The sequence below is a fragment of the Mercenaria mercenaria genome, chromosome 4, assembly GCF_021730395.1.
Source record: "Mercenaria mercenaria strain notata chromosome 4, MADL_Memer_1, whole genome shotgun sequence".
Lineage (NCBI taxonomy): Eukaryota > Metazoa > Mollusca > Bivalvia > Venerida > Veneridae > Mercenaria > Mercenaria mercenaria.
This window is the reverse complement of record NC_069364.1, coordinates 73139356-73156607: the sequence shown is the minus strand read 5'-3', so window position 1 is coordinate 73156607 and position 17252 is coordinate 73139356. Positions and strand designations below refer to the sequence as shown.

Genomic DNA, 17252 nt, shown 5'->3' with positions numbered 1-17252 from the left:
GTCTTCCAGTAGGGTTTGCTTGATTTATGTCTTCCAGTAGGGTTGGTTTGATTAGTGTCTTCCAGTAGGGTTTGCTTGATTTATGCCTTCCAGTAGGGTTGGTTTGATTAGTGTCTTCCAGTAGGGTTTGCTTGATTAGTGTCTTCCAGTAGGGTTTGCTTGATTTATGTCTTCCAGTAGGGTTGGTTTGATTTATGCCTTCCAGTAGGGTTTGCTTGATTAGTGGCTTCCAGTAGGGTTTGCTTGATTAGTGTCTTCCAGTAGGGTTTGCTTGATTTATGTCTTCCAGTAGTGTTTGTGAATTCATTATCTAATAATTTACATGACCAGACTATCGCAATATAGCTCAAATATAGTATGTTAGTTGGTTTGTTTGGTTGGATTTTTACATATATTAAGTTTGTTGGTGCAATTTTCCTTATTTCGTCTTTCTTAGTATTGTGCGTGAGATTGTTTCCCAAGACAAGAATGCTGTAAATGATGAAGATGAAAATTCCAACACAGCACTTCATTTAGCAGCATTGGCAGGTCATGCGAAGGTTGCTGAGGTACTCATTGAGTTTGGAGCTGATGTAGCTGCTAGGTATGTTTAAATTCCAGACTATTCCTCCACAAAATGTTCATATTCAAGTTTCTGTCTATAGTTAAAAGAGGAAATTGTCCTTAATACCACTGGAAAAATGCAAAGACGTAATGTTTATAAAAAAATTTATTAAGTATTACAAAGGCATGCATAATTTCCAGAATGCCTGTTAACACTTTTTAATTGAACTCTTTAAATGCATCTTGGTAGGTGAAATAACTGGACCAGCATAAAAGCAAGAGTCAGTGTTGCAATCAGTTGTTTTATTCAGAATTCTACCCAATGCTTTGTTAAATTGTAGCAAATACCATAAACATATTTTCATATATCTTAGAACCAAATGCATTCTAAATGTTTGTAGTAAAGTTTTGTGCAAAATGCATATTGAGCAGAATGATATGTTCTTGTCACTATTCAGGAATGTGAGTCTGTGGACACCACTAGATTGTGCTGCGGCTAAGGGCTGGATGAAGACAGCTAAAGTTCTGTTAGAGGCGGACTCTCCTATAGATCCTATGGACAAAGCAAAAGTATGCCTCACATAGTCTTATCCATTGGTCAGATTCATTAACCTTTACCCTGCTATATATCTAAAATGGTCTGGTCCATCATTCATTTGGGCAGTACCACTTTTTTTTCAAAGGGGTGTTCACTGAAAATTTACTAACTGAATAGCGAAAAGTGCAGACCAAGTTGGCTGATCTTGGTCTGCACTGGTCGCAAAGGCAGAATCACTTGCCACCAGCAGGCTAAAGGTTAAGCGATTCTGATTGTTTTATAATACTCAAATGATTTATAATGATAAAGGATTGTAAACTTTTAACAATGAAAAGGGTGCAATAGGGAAAAATTATCTAATCTCATTTTCAGTCTGTAGATATGAAAATTTACATTTTGTAATGATCACATTATCACAGTTTTATTTTGTTTCAGACATTATACAAAGGTCATATGATCACATTGATATTATGTTTCAGACATTATACAAAGATCACATGGTCACAGTGATATTATTTTTCAGACATTATACAAAGATCACGTGGTCACAGTGTTATTATGTTTCAGACATACAAATATCATGATCACAGTGATATTATGTTTCAGACATTAAACAAAGATCACAGTGATATTATGTTTCAGACATTATACAAAGATCACATGGTCACAGTGATATTATGTTTCAGACATACAAATATCATGATCACAGTGATATTATGTTTCAGACATTATACAAAGATCACAGTGATATTATGTTTCTGATGTTATACAAAGATCACATGATCACAGTGATATTATATTTCAGATATTATACAAAGATCACAGTGATATTATGTTTCTGATGTTATACAAGGATCACATGATCACATTGGTATTATATTTCAGACATTATACAAAGATCACAGTGATATTATATTTCAGACATTATACAAAGATCACAGTGATATTATATTTCAGACAACCCCTCTGCATTTGGCCTGTAGGTATGGACATGTGGATGTGGTGGAGTTGTTGATAGACTGGGATGCTGATGTTGAGCAGAGAGATTCAGATGGTAACAACTGTCTTGATCTGGCCATAGACAATAATAATGCGTAAGTAACTCATGATTGACTATGATAACCTTTTGATAATAAGTATTTGGATTAGGGAAAAACAGTTATTGTAACTTTTAAAAAGAGCTAAGATTTATAAAGTTTTAAATTCTACACTTGTAAAAATATTTTTAGTCTTTAAAAGTAAAATATGCTACTCTACAAGATGTTTCTTGAACTAATAAACTATTGTTGCTAGGCTGACACCACATTAAATCCGGCTGTTTTTATTTCATGTAAATTCCACTCACGTTCATTGACATTGTTTCGACATTTCTACTATCAGATTTCAGAGACTTATATTCCTAAAAACAGCAGCTACAAAAAAAAAAGAGACAAAGGAGGTGTTAATTTTTATAAGAAAATATGTTCGTAAATACAACCCGCTGATTTCAACTTTCTCACTTCATTTCAATCCTTGTCTGATGAAATTAAATGTATGTATGATTCAGCGCCATTATTTATAGAGCCAATAGTAAATGCCTTTTTCTAGAATGAAATGTATACATACTTTAAACTAGTAGAAGAGACCTGGCTCCGAGAAAATCACTAGGAAGGAAAAAGATTATAAATTATATTGGACTATTGTGGACTGTCTAGTTGCTTCACATTTATTTGGTAGATCAGCTATTAAGAAACTTTTTGTTTGATTATTCATGAAATTTGATTCATTCAAGGTATATTCCCAATGATTCTGCTTTGTTCTGGCAAGATCTTGAAAAAGGTGGGAGAAATGACAATTTCTATATCAGTGGAACATCCTAACCCAAAATTATGCAAAATTTAAGCCTGTGCAAGATATTTAATTTTAACCTAATCTGTGATTACATTGAACAGCCATTTATATCGTTACGATGTTTGTCAGTTTTCATAATACAGCTAATTTTCAGTAAATTTAGCCAACTGAAGTGCTAAAATGCGAGAAAAGATTTCTACAGTCCAAAATGAACCAAATAACTAAGTGTCCACTGTCGAAAATTTTATTAATTCGAAAAGCAGAAATTTAATCGTTTATCAGCCAAAGTGTGTAGCCTAGTTACATGATACTTAAAAGATTAATGCATTTCCATTCATTTCGAGGGGTTTCAGAAAAACATGTATTCCTTATAGGCTACACCACTAAATCCGCTTTCTTTTTGACCTTAAATATCCACTTCATCTTCATAACGTGTTTTCACACTTTTCTAGCATACAGATTTCAGAGACTATATTCCCATTAAGAACTGATCTTTACTCAGAACAAACCAAAAAGAAGGGGAGTTAAACTTTATGATTGAAAACTACTTCGTTAAACTAAACCCTGATTATACTTTTAGTCGCTTTTAATCCCTTTTTCGTTGTACATTAATTCTTACGCGCCATTTTAAATCTAGCAGCCAAAGGAAAATAAAGATTGTTATTTCTTAGATGCAAAGTGATACATACTGATTGCTGTAGGGTAAAAAAAAGATGCGTGCCGAGAATGCTCTAGGAAAGGAAAAAAGATTAGTACTATTTATCATTGGACTACTTTACTAACCTGCGGGTTACAATTCTATTTGGTAGTGATCAGCCTTCTACACCATCACTTTTACTCTTGGCTTACTGGTTGGATTGATTCCATGCACACTCTGTGAAATCTTGTATGGGCATAAGGTTCATGTATACAAGCAGAAAATGAGCTCATATTAATTTTTGCTTAATGTATACAAGCAGAAAATGAGCTCATATTAATTTTTGAAAAACTAAGGAGACCAGTCTCAAAACCCAAGTATTTTATTGGCTGTTTTTATGCACAGTTTTGAAATTGACCAATGGCAGGGCAGGATTCCGAGACTGGTCTCCACATTCAGTTTACTAACCTTGGTCCTAGCATGTATAATGTCATGTAGAAGATATGATTTTAGAATGATGAATTCAATTTAAAAGAAGGTGTAGATAGTTAAATGCTACTTTTTTCTGTTACAGGAATGTTGCTACGAGTATTGTCAAATCTAATTACTGGCAAGAGGCCCTGCGCAATCACACTTTAGATCTGAACACAAACAGACATGATACACCAATGAGAAAACTGATCAGGAAGATGCCAGGTACTCCTGTTTTATTTTTGATCAGCTGTTTCATGACTTATGAATTTCATGGTATCATTTAATTGAGAAACAGGAGTGAATGATGACTGAAATTGGACCAGATATAATTTTTTAAATCATAAGCATGAAGCCTAATATTGCATTCCTTGGCAGGTGGATAAAATGGCTGGGGAAAAAAAGATTTTTAATAATCAGCTGGAAACTATCTCTAGAGATCAAAATGCAGTATATTTGTATAAGTCTGTCAGTAGAGTTGTAGGATGATTAAACTAAAATACTAGTGATCTAGAGTTGGTTCACAGTCAGTAGTGGCTGATATCCTGACTAGTGTTCAGTGCAGAGTAATTACCAGAATAGATGTTTGGCAGGTAAATGTGATGCCAGCCATTGGTTCTGCAGTAAATAAAGTTTTCTATCCATTCCAGGTTTTGGACTTTAGTGGACTACCCACATTAACTAAGAAATCTGTCTGTTTTTACTTGTATAAGATGTAGGTTTATTCTAATCCTGTATTATTAACTTTGCAGATGTGGCAGAGGAAGTGTTTAATCGTTGTATGCAGCACAACAAGGAGAGCCTGGAGAGCTATAAGTACAAGATTACCTTCAATTACGAGTTCCTCGATGATCTATACTCGGTACTTAACTGGAGTGAGAAAGGAAGCAGTGATTCAGGATCCTCCTCAGGTATTGTCTCTCTTTAGGGTGGGACCTCTGTGGCTTCACTGACTTTGAATCATTTCCTTTCACCTCCTTGGGTGCAAGCCCTGCTCATGTGATCATATGATTAGTGGGCCATCCTGTTGACTTGGGGAAGGTTGGTGGGTCTACTCAGATGCCAACCCGGGCCTGAAATAAAAAATGTGAGGGGCAGTTGAGGCCTTCCTCCACCTTTAAAGCTGGAAAGTTGCCCTATGACCTGAACTATGTTAGTGACTAAATAGTATCCCTTTGATGCAGATTGTACCAGTTGAATGATAGTAATATTTGTAAAAGTACTAAGTTCCCAAACATGTGAGATGAAAATAAATACCTGTAACTGTTACCTAACAAAATTTTTACAGGTTGATTCTTCTTTTCCTTAAGTTTGTCCCTCTGTTATGTCTGCTTTATTGTACCCCCCAACAACAAAATTGTAAGGGGGGGTATACTGGTTTCAGGTTGTCTGTCCGTCTGTCTGTCTGTCCGTAGACGCAATCTTGTGCGCTCCATCTCTCCTTATCCCCTTGACAGAATTTAATGAAACTTCACACAAGTGATCAGTACCAACAGTAGTTGTGCATGGGGCATGTTAGGTTCTTTTAGAATAAAATTTTGCAGAGTTATGGGACTTTGTTTTTTTGTTACTATACTATATTCATAGACACAATCTTGTGCGCACCATCTCTCCTGATCCCCTTGACACAATTTAATGAAACTTCACACAAGTGATCAGTAACAACAGTAGTTGTGCATGGGGCATGTTAGGTTCTTTCAGAAAAAAAATTTGCAGAGTTATGGGACTTTGTTTTTTTGTTACTGTACTATATACATAGACACAATCTTGTGCGCACCATCTCTCCTCATCCCCTTGACACAATTTAATGAAACTTCACACAAGTGATCAGTACCAACAGTAGTTGTGCATGGAGCATGTAAGGTTCTTTTAGAAAAAAAATTTGCAGAGTTATGGGACTTTGTTTTTTTGTTACTATACTATATACATAGACACAATCTTGTGCGCACCATCTCTCCTGATCCCCTTGACACAATTTAATGAAACTTCACACAAGTGATCAGTAACAACAGTAGTTGTGCATGGGGCATGTTAGGTTCTTTCAGAAAAAAAATTTGCAGAGTTATGGGACTTTGTTTTTTTGTTACTGTACTATATACATAGACACAATCTTGTGCGCACCATCTCTCCTCATCCCCTTGACACAATTTAATGAAACTTCACACAAGTGATCAGTATCAACAGTAGTTGTGCATGGGGCATGTTAGGTTCTTTCAGCGACAAAAATTGCAGAGTTATGGGACTTTGTTTCTTGTTAACATACTATGTACATACAGTCTGCATATGCAATCTTGTGCATGCCTAATCTACCAAACCCTTACACACAATTTAATGAAACTTCACACAAGTGATCAGTACCAACCCTAGTTCTGCATGGTGCATGTTACATTCTTTTAGATAAATATTCTGCATAGTTATGGGACTTTGTTTTTTGTTACTTTACTGTATACATACAGTCTATATACATACAGTCCACGTAGTTATGCAATCTTGTGTGCGTCAAATTGCAATGTACTGTGTCAGTGCATGCGGGGGGTACATTCATCACCTTTAGTGATAGCTCTAGTTTGCCCCACTTCGAAGAAGGAGGGTTATATTGTTTTGCAGATGCCGGTCGGTCGGTCTGTTGGTCGGTATGTAGACCAATTCGTTTCCAGATAATAACTCAAGAACACTTAAGGCCTAGGGTCATGAAAGTTGATAGGGAGGTTGATCATAACCAGCAGATGACACCTATTGATTTTGAGATCAGTAGGTCAAAGGTCAAGGTCACAGTGACCCGGAACAGTTGAACGGTTTCCAGATGATAACTCAAGAACGCTTGGGCCTAGGATCCTGAAATTTGAAAGGAAGGTTGATCATAACTAGCAGATGACCCCTATTGATTTTGAGACCAGAGGTCAAGGTCACAGTGACCCAGAACAGTTTTTTAAGATCAGTAGGTCAAAGGACAAGGTCACAGTGACCCGGAACAGTTAAACGGTTTCCAGATGATAACTCAAGAACACTAGGGCCTAGGATTATGAAAGTTGATAGGGAGGTTGGTTATGACCAGCAGATGACCTATATTGATTTTGAGATCAAAGATCAAGGTCACAGTGACCCGGAACAGTTAAACGGTTTCCAGATGATAACTCAAGAACACTTGGGCCTAGGATCATGAAAATTGATAGGGAGGTTGGTCATGACCAGCAGATGATCCCTATTGATTTTGAGACCAGAGGTCAAGGTCACAGTGACCCAGAACAGTTAAACCGTTTCCAGACGATAACTTGAGAATGCTTGGGCCTAGGGTCGTGAAAGTTGATAGGGAGGTTAATCATGACCAGCAGATGACCCCTATTGATTTTGGGGTCAATAAGTCAAAAGGTCAAGGTCACATTGACCCAGAACAGTAGAACTTTTGTGTGCAGTGGCCAAATAATTTCTGTTCCTTGTGCACTTACTGAATGCATCAAGGGGGGAATTTCGTGTTCTACGAGCTCTTGTTTTTGTTTGTATTGAATGCAAGTAACAGGATTTGTAAAAAAATACTGTTAACTAATTAATTTTTGTTGGCCGAAAATTTCAAGGTTTTTGCCAGAACATCTGATTTGGGTGACATGAATTTGTGGGTTTCAAATCCTTTAAAAAGATGAGTTAGATAAAAATTTCATTTCTTTGTCAGAATTTTATTTTATGAGTTGGTATTACCACTAAGTTTATGGAGATTATCCCATCCCACCCTTGGCCCCAAGTTATGACTTCACAGTAACATATATATGTATCAAGAAAATAACAGTCATATTTCTGACCATATTTCTTACATACTTGATTTTTCTTATTCAGGTAGCTTGTATGATGATGAGGACCATCTGACAAAGTACGCACGCCCTTATACCACAGACTCCGGAACTTTCAAGAAAAATCATCCACTCATGATAATGGTATTAATTGATGTAGAACTTCTTATTAATTACACTTGAAAAAAGAAAACTAAGGATATGTACCTAGTAGAGAGAATAGGTTAATACTTCCTTCTTTACATAGAGTTAGTTCACATAAATTGATCTTATAAATGAGGTAATGGTGGAACTCTTTCATTATGGTGGAAGAATATATAGACTTAGCTTGGTAATAGTTACAACATTTGATGCTAGAATTTAGCAAAATACGTATTTGACCACAGAAAATAACTTCAAAATCAAACATACATATTGTGTGGTCAGGTGAGCAATATAACAAAGTTACAAAGCCTCATTTTCCACGTTATTGCAGGTTACATCAAAGAGAGAAGATTTATTGGCTCATCCGCTGGTTACAGCATTGTTGAGATACAAGTGGACAAAGTTTGGTCGTACCTTCTATTATGTGAATTTTGTCATTTATGCTGTGTTCCTCACCTTTCTGACGGGATATATTGTATCAACTGACGCTCCATATATGATGTAAGTACCTCTCATAAATGGGAATGCATGAGGTAAATACTTTTACAGATTTGTTAGACTTGTTATATAAAACAAAATTATATATTATAATAATTACTGTGTGCTGTAATTTTGATTTAAGGTCTGGCTGCACATTTTTCATACCCAGTGACTAACTAAAGTGCATTTCACTTCTTAATTAATTTTGGTACAATTTTCCTCTATGAACACACGGACTGACAATTTTTGTACTTTTTATGTTTCAGAAATGATACTTGTTCCCAGCTGAAGACAGCTGGATATGGTCAACCTACCTTTGCAAAGGTTGGAAAATATGCCATCATCATATTAGCTGCATGGAACTTGTTACGAGAGGTAAACAACTTAGACTAGTAGGACAGCTCTAAAATAACATTATAGGTCTTTACACAACCTTGAAGACAGCAGCTTATGTAAAAAAACTGATCTTTTGTTTTTCCTTTTCATTAAACCTCACAGTATTTTTATTAGCTCACATGTCACAAAGTGACAGTGTGAGCTTTTGTGATCGCGCAGCGTCTGTCGTCCGTGCGTAAACTTTTGCTTGTGAACTCTCTAGAGGTCACATTTTTCATGGGATCTTCATGAAATTTGGTCAGAATGTTCATCTTGAGGATATCTAGGTCAAGTTCGAAACTGGGTCACGTGCGGTCAAAAACTAGGTCAGTAGGTCTAAAAATAGAAAAACCTTGTGACCTCTCTAGAGGCCATATTTTTCACAAGATCTTCATGAAAATTGGTCAGAATGTTCACCTTGATGATATCTAGGTCAAGTTCGAAACTGGGTCACGTGCCATCAAAAACTAGGTCAGTAGGTCAGAATATAGAAAAACCTTGTGACCTCTCTAGAGGCCATATTTTTCATGGGATCTGTATGAACGTTGGTCTGAATGTTCATCTTGATGATATCTAGGTCAAGTTCGAAACTGGGTCAGCTGCGGTCAAAAATTAGGTCTAAAAATAGAAAAACCTTGTGACCTCTCTAGAGGTCATACTTTTGAATGGATCTTCATGAAAATTGGCCAGAATGTTCACCTTGATGATGTCTAGGTCAAGTTCGAAACTGGGTCACGTGCCATCAATAACTAGGTCAGTAGGTCAAATAATAAAAAAACCTTGTGACCTCTCTAGAGGCCATATTTTTCATGAGATCTGTATGAAGGTTGGTCTGAATATTCATCTTGATGATATCTAGGCCAAGTTCGAAACTGGGTCAACTGAGGTTAAAAACTAGGTCAGTAGGTCTAAAAATAGAAAAACCTTGTGACCTCTCTAGAGGCCATATTTTTCATGAAAATTAGTCAGAATGTTCACCTTGATGATATCTAGGTCAAGTTCGAAACTGGGTCATGTGCCATCAAAAACTAGGTCCGTAGGTCAAATAATGGAAAAACCTTGTGACCTCTCTAGAGGCCATATTTTTCATGGGATCTGTATGAAAGTTGGTCTGAATGTTCATCTTGATGATATCTAGATCATTTTCGAAACTGGGTCAGCTGCGGTCAAAAACTAGGTCATTAGGTCTAAAAATAGAAAAACCTTGTGACCTCTATAGAGGCCATACTTTTGAATGGATCTTCATGAAAATTGGTCAGAATGTTCACCTTGATGATATCTAGGTCAATTTTGAAACTGGGTCACGTGCCATCAATAACTTGGTCAGTAGGTCAAATAATGAAAAAACCTTATGACCTCTCTAGAGGCCATATTTTTCATGGGATCTGTATGAAAGTTGGTCTGAATGTTCATCTTGATGATATCTAGGTCAGGTTCAAAACTGGGTCACATGAGCTCAAAAACTAGGTCACTATGTCAAATAATAGAGAAAAAAAACGACGTCATACTCAGTTCAAAACTGGGTCATGTTGGGACAGGTGAGCGATTCAGGACCATCATGGTCCTCTTGTTTAGCATGTGAAGTTGTGCATCTGGTGTTTTACTTTGCATTCAGCACAGTCTGACTAGAGTTATGGCCCTTGACTTAGTCAAAAGTAGGCATACAGTGACAGGAGTGAGGTCACCAATGTCCTTTGGTCACACATTTAGTTTTGTCTCAGATACAGTAGACATTGTAGTAAGAGACCACACAACGGACTGCCAAAAAGTGATCTCTTAACCTTTAGCCTGCTGGTGGCAAGTGATTTTGCCCTTGCGACCAGTGCGGATGTGCAGGCTGATCATGGTCTGCACTGTTCGCTGTTCAGTCAGTAAATTTTCAGTGAACACCCCTTCGAATAATAATGGTATCTCAAATTGAATGATTGACCAGTCCATTTTAGAAAGTTAGCAGGCTAAGGGTTAATAGATTTTGCTATAATATGCTGAACTGCTGATATACTATGCACAAAAACTATAAATATTGTTCAACATTTGCTTTAATAATATTATGGTGAATACTTTTCCCAGTACACTGATCATTGAAATGGTTATTTGCTGGACTATTAGAAAGGTTAATCATATATATTGCATATCTATTCCCTAATTGGACTTGTGCAAAAGTTTTATACACGGTTGTTTAATAGATACCTTTACAGACAATTTTACTTGCTGGGGTTGGTTTCATTTGGTCCCTGTTCGCGTAATGAAAAAGTTGTAGTGGGTTGTATCTATATAGTAAAAATGTTTGGGCGTGATTTTAAGTGGTTGTTTAATAAAACAGGTGGTTGCATGTACAATGTCGACTGTATTTGTTTTATGTATGTGGTTTAAGAAGTTTCATTAGTTATATTGTACCTGTATATATGAATCTACCTACATTAACTACTTTAAAGGCGTACGCTAGAATTCCCTGTATATGAGATGGGCGAAAATTTTCCATAACGATTTCTTTAAACTTGGATATTGAAGGACAATCATCTACGAAACCCAAAAATGCAATAAAAATCATTGGTCCTACCGATTCGAAAAAGAGTTATTGCCCTTGAAAAGTCATTATTTGGAGGAAATGCCGTTTTCAGGGCAGATAACTCTTTTTCGAATCCAGTGACTTATGATTTTATTGCATTTTTTGGTTTTAGATAATTGTCCTTCATTATCCAAAGTTTAAAGAAATTCTGTTATTGGGAAAATTTTTGCACCAAATTCTAGCATACGTCCTTAAATAATTATTAATGTTACAGTTGATACAAGTGTACCAGGCAAAGCTGAACTATCTAAGTTGGGAAAACCTGATAGAATGGACAGTGTATGTTACATCCCTACTGTTTGTTATTGACTTTGAGGACTGTCAGAAAAATACTGGCTACAGAACTGTAAGTTGTATTTTATGTCTTTACTGTTTGCAGTTTACCTTGAGGTCAAATAGACCTGCTGCAGAACTGTGTGTTACATTTTACATTTTACCCTCTGTTAATGACCTTTACGTCTGTCAGAAAGATACTTTGTAAGGATTGTAGGTTGTATGTTACGTTGTAAATGTTTTTGTCATGCAAGTAAATTTATGAATGACCTTAGACATTTCCAGATTTACCAGGTGGACATTTTTTGAACCAAGTAAACATTCTTGTTTAAAAATGACATTTGATCATGTCAACTTTTTAATCAGGTAACTATATTTTTTCTTGCGTTTAAGCGCTGGCAATGGAATGTTGGAACAGTTGCAATATTTCTGTCCTGGATCAACCTTGTGTTGTTTGCCCAGAAGTTCCCAAGGTTTGGTATCTACGTGGTGATGTTCAAGGACATTCTACGGACATTCTTCCAGTTCTTCATAGTCTTCATGTTGTTTATTATCGGTTTCGCTCTCGCATTCTACTCACTCCTGCAGAACCAGGTATTGTATAAATGTATTCTTTTCCTTGATTTTTAGCTGGACTGTACGAAGTATTAGGAGAGCTATCCTACTTGACCCAGCGTCAGCGTCTTTCCGCGTCCCCACCTTGGTTAAAGTTTTTTTTTACACTTTCTCTTCAGGTGCAGATAACTCAAAAAGTAGCACCGGGACTCCCAGTTTGTTTTTTTTTTTTTGCATAAATTTGTTTCTAATATGATGCTTTATGATCATGCAAAGTTTAAGAAAATTCTCTCTGCTAGTTAAAATTTTTCTTTTTTGCCTATATAAAAACCCACAGATATGTCTTTAAAACATTTTGTTTTCTGTTAAATTGATCCTGACTAATGGAATTATTTGCTTCTTAGTAACATTCTTAACTTTTTGCTGGATATATTTTTTGCCATTCCTCACCACATAACCATTCGGCGGGGGATATCAATTCATCGAATTTGCTTGTTACTTAATATTTTTGACACAGACTCAAGCTATTGTGCAATATCTTCATCCACCATTGGAGTTGTTAAATACTCCAGTGACAGCTCCAGTTTCCTCAGATGTGCCCAGTTTCACTATCTAGCATCGAAATAGTCGAGCGCGCTGTCTCCTGTGACAGCTCTTGTATTATACCCCACACCAAACTTTGTTTGGGGGAATTATATAGGAATCACTTTGTCCTGTCCTGTCCTGTCCTGTCATGTTCATCCCATCCCATACCATCCTATCCTTTACAATTCTGGAACCCATATAGAAATTATGTAGAAACGTACAATCTGTTTGTAGTATCATAAGAAAAATTCATGTAGCAGTTCCAGTAACTTTTACATTTGTTTTATCAAAATTATTTCCCCTTTTCACTTGGAAAATTGCCAAAATTAACATTTCTTTCAATATTTCTTAAACATTCCTTTGCATTTAATTGAAACTTCAAATTTACCTTTCAGAGCATTATGTTAGTTTACACATCAAATTCCATAACAAAATTATACAGCCTTAAATTTTAAGTTAAAAACAGAAAAAATCTGTATGGCATTGTAATAGCTCTGAAACCAGTAGAGGTATTTCATTGGTATTTTGCATAAACATTAGGAAGCTTAGGTAATAAGTCCCATACATCCGACTGATTTCTTATACAAGATTCATCTCCCTTCCTGATAATATTTGATTTGTTGCAGTTTCAGTATTAACCCTTATCATGCTGGAAACGATTGATTTTGCCTTTGCGACCAGTGTAGATCATGATCAGACTGCACCTCCATGCACTCTGATCATGATCTGCACTCTTCGCCATTCAGTAAGTATCTTTTTGGTAAGCACCCCCTTTTAAGTTGGAAAAAAAGTTCAAATTTAGCAGGGTAAGGGTTAAGGCAATAATTTTTACTCAAATAAAGTGAACCCAATATGTGACTTAAAACAGTGAGTAATGATAATGAAGAAAGAACAGAGGAACCATAACTCTGTCTTGACTTTTTATTGCTATTCAAATCACTCTGCATCTGTGGTCCGTCGTCCTTCCGTCCGTTAACAATTTCTCGTTATCGCATCTCCTCAGAAACTACTGGGGGGGATTTTGAACAAACTTTTTCAGAATGATGTATTAGTACCCTAGTTGTGTCCCCCTGAAAATCAGACTGGTTCAACAATTTTTATTAGCTCGACTATTCGAAGAATAGGGGAGCTATCCTACTCGCCCCGGCGTTGGCGTTATTGTGAGCGGCACACAAATGTTAAAGTTTACGTACCACCCCAAATATTTTCAAAGTCCATTGAGATATTGCTTTTATATTTTGCATACTTGTTTACCATCATGACCCCAGTCTATGAAAAGTAGGAGGCAACTCTATCAAGCATTTTGACTGAATTATGGCCCCTTTTCGACTTGGAATAAATGTTAAAGTTTGCGTACCACCCCAAATATTTGCAAAGTCTATTGAGATATTGCTTTCATATTTTGCATACTTGTTTACCATCATGACCCCAGTCTGTAAAAAGGAGGAGGCAACTCTATCAAGCATTTTGACTGAATTATGGCCCCTTTTCGACTTAAAATATGCTTATTGTAATGTTAAAGTTTTACTCATTGCTTATATTATACTATCAAGCACTGAGAATAGTCGAGCACGCTGTCCACTGACAGCTCTTGTTGTTTTGTATAGAAAACTTCTTGTCTTGATATCTTTCACGTTTATGTAAATAATTTAACACAATAATTTTAGAGCCAATGACAGGAATTGTATTTTACAAGACACAGTTATAGATAAAAACTGAATTAAATTGAAAAGCACATCAATTGTTACAGTAACTCTTTCTTGAATATAGATAAAGTTTTCTCCCTGATTGAACATAAAGATGCTGTAAGTTATATTTAAAATGCTACAGTAAGTATTATTTATTACCGTTATACATTTCAAACGAGGCTTTTATTGGGTGTATGAATCAAGTTTAGTGACAGCTCTAGTTATACATGTACACATATACATCATTATAACATTAACCGTCTTTTTGTAGGAATCATTTTCAACTGTATGGCAGTCTTTGATAAAGACGACGGTGATGATGATCGGAGAGTTTGAATATGACTCAATTTACACAGAAGGTGTAGTTTACTACGAGGTTCTTGGATACATTCTGTTTTGCGTGTTTATGGTGGTCATGTCAATCATCATCATGAACTTGCTTGTAAGTTTTTCTTTCATGGTTTTTCGGTAGCCCAGTTTATAGAGATGTGAGGCAGGTCATGAGTTTGAGGTTACTCTGAATTAATTGTCAGCTGATTAACTCTTGTGGATTTTGGGTGTTGGAATCTTGAAAGGCTTGACCAACAAACATGTTGTTTTAAAGCCTGAAAGTTTTATTGTATTATTGATGTAAAACCAAAAGTAAAATCAGTTTACATTTCTCAAAGTAGAAATATGAAATATTTTTGTAAAGGTTGAAATATGATCCCATCCAGCTGTCCTACAGAAGGTCGGTGGTTCTACCCAGGTACCGTGATGAAATTATGCACTAAGTGGGACCTGGGGTCTTCCTCCACTATGAAAAGCTGAAAAGTCGCCTTATGACCTATAACTGTGTTGATGTGATGTTAAACCTAACATGAACAAAACAGAAAATGAAATATGATCATGACAGTTTCTGCTGTTGGTTTGAAAGCACACTTGAGATATAGAATATTTTCATGTGAGGAAGCCATCCAGCTGTCTTGCAGAAGGTTGATAGGTCTACCCAAATGCCTAACTTTGATGAAAAAATACCCAGAGGGGCACCTAGAGTCTTTTTCCGCCATCAAAACCTGGAAAGTTGCCAATGACCTATAATAGTGTCAGCATGATGTAAAACCTATCAAAACAAAAACAAAAAATGGCATAGCAGGTTGGCTTGGCTGTAGATAACATAATTTATATGATATAGTGTCAATGTTGTTCATTGTATGTTGGTTTGATTGTACATGATATGATATTGTGTCAGAATTGTCCATTGTAGGTTGGTTTGGCTGTATATAACATTATAATTTGTTAGTGTTATATATTGTAGGTTGGTTTGGCTGTAGATAACATTAAAGAAGTACAAGAACAAGCAGAGCTGACCAGGAAAGCTATGCAGGTAAGCAAAATATCTGCATTTATATAAGATTGTAGGTAATCACAGTGTACACTGTCAGAATGTGACATAAGGAAAAAAACAAAACAAGAAGTAGCAATATATCTGAAGTTTTTTTTCAAAACCGTCTGTTGTTATAGAATTGTCTGATATATTTGTTTGCATGAAACAACTTTCTCAACCCAGGGTCAGTAAGGAAATGAGCAGCAGCTTCAATAGTGGCAACATTAACATTTTTTTTCCAGGGCAGGTAACATAGGCATGAAATGTTTGTGTTTCATTGTGAAAAGTCAAATAAAACTCTTTGAGTTAAATTATCATAATTATATTTTAATGAAAAAGATAATTCAAGGCATTTGCTATTTCATTGCTATGTATCATTTCCGTGAATATGGCTTTCCAGGAGTATAAGGTATTGAAATAGAGATATGTTTAATTCTATCACACCTCAGGTTGAGCTGGCTTTAGATGTGGAAAGAATTGTACCTGACTTCTTCCGTAGAAGGTTGGTCGTGAGAAAGGACACATTGAAACCAAACCAGGGTATTAGCAGAATCTTCAGCAGTGCGTTTGGACTTGAAAGTTACGGTCTTACTGCACAGACAATCAACAAAGCTCTCAATCCTGAACTGGTTAGTACTGTGAAATTGTTCAATTCTTAGCCAAAATTGCTATTTTGTGGGCATATGAAAACTGGTTTGTTGGGATTAAATTTCATGTGACTCTAACCACAGAATCCAAAAAAGATAAGCCCCCCATGAATGTTAATAATTTTATAGTATATTGTCTTAAATTACAATATTTTTCCTTCTCTGTGTCTCACGTGACCTCATGTTGTTTGACTCTGGTGAACACTCTGTTATTTCATTATACCCTTATTATACTGGACACGATTGATTCTGCCTTTGTGACCGGTGTAGATCATGATCAGCCTGCACATCCATGCAGTCAGATCGTGATCTGCACTGTTCACCATTCAGTCAGTATCTTTTTGGTAAGCACCCCTTTAAACAATTAATGGTACTGTCCAAATTGAAAGATGGACAAGTTCATTTTAGAAATTCAGCAGGGTAAGGGTTAAATGAAGATTCATGCATTCTCTATTTCTCTCTATTTGCTTACATGGCATAATTAGTTTGATAGAGCAAGATGGTTTAGTAAAAAGGTAGTAAATATAAATGAATCAAACAACATTTTGATTACCCAAGACACTATGTCTATCCTACCCCAGTGGGAAAATTAAATTTAGCATACACAAAGAAATATCTATTACAAACACTGGAAAAAAAACCCATAAATAACCAGCATTTTTATATACCTCATCATAATTAATAGTAACAAAGTTGTGCAGGAAAGACATATGTAATCCATGTTAGTAACCAAAAGTGTATATATCAAATTCAGTTGGTATTTTATGCC

The 17252-nt window shown here is 35.9% G+C and overlaps 1 protein-coding gene across 1 annotated transcript in view; it reads left to right on the top strand.

Annotated features, from left to right (window-relative positions):
- The window catches only part of LOC123552142 (transient receptor potential cation channel subfamily A member 1 homolog), a 51088-nt gene that overhangs the window by 22091 nt on the left and 11745 nt on the right, over positions 1 to 17252 (top strand). The window contains exons 13-25 of the mRNA XM_053541682.1: positions 437 to 583; positions 1002 to 1113; positions 2039 to 2175; positions 4123 to 4244; positions 4772 to 4930; positions 7848 to 7945; positions 8277 to 8446; positions 8692 to 8800; positions 11584 to 11715; positions 12036 to 12236; positions 14742 to 14912; positions 15768 to 15836; positions 16286 to 16465. Of these exons, the coding sequence (XP_053397657.1) occupies positions 437 to 583; positions 1002 to 1113; positions 2039 to 2175; positions 4123 to 4244; positions 4772 to 4930; positions 7848 to 7945; positions 8277 to 8446; positions 8692 to 8800; positions 11584 to 11715; positions 12036 to 12236; positions 14742 to 14912; positions 15768 to 15836; positions 16286 to 16465 (1807 nt within the window). The remainder of the gene's footprint in view (positions 1 to 436; positions 584 to 1001; positions 1114 to 2038; positions 2176 to 4122; positions 4245 to 4771; positions 4931 to 7847; positions 7946 to 8276; positions 8447 to 8691; positions 8801 to 11583; positions 11716 to 12035; positions 12237 to 14741; positions 14913 to 15767; positions 15837 to 16285; positions 16466 to 17252) is intronic.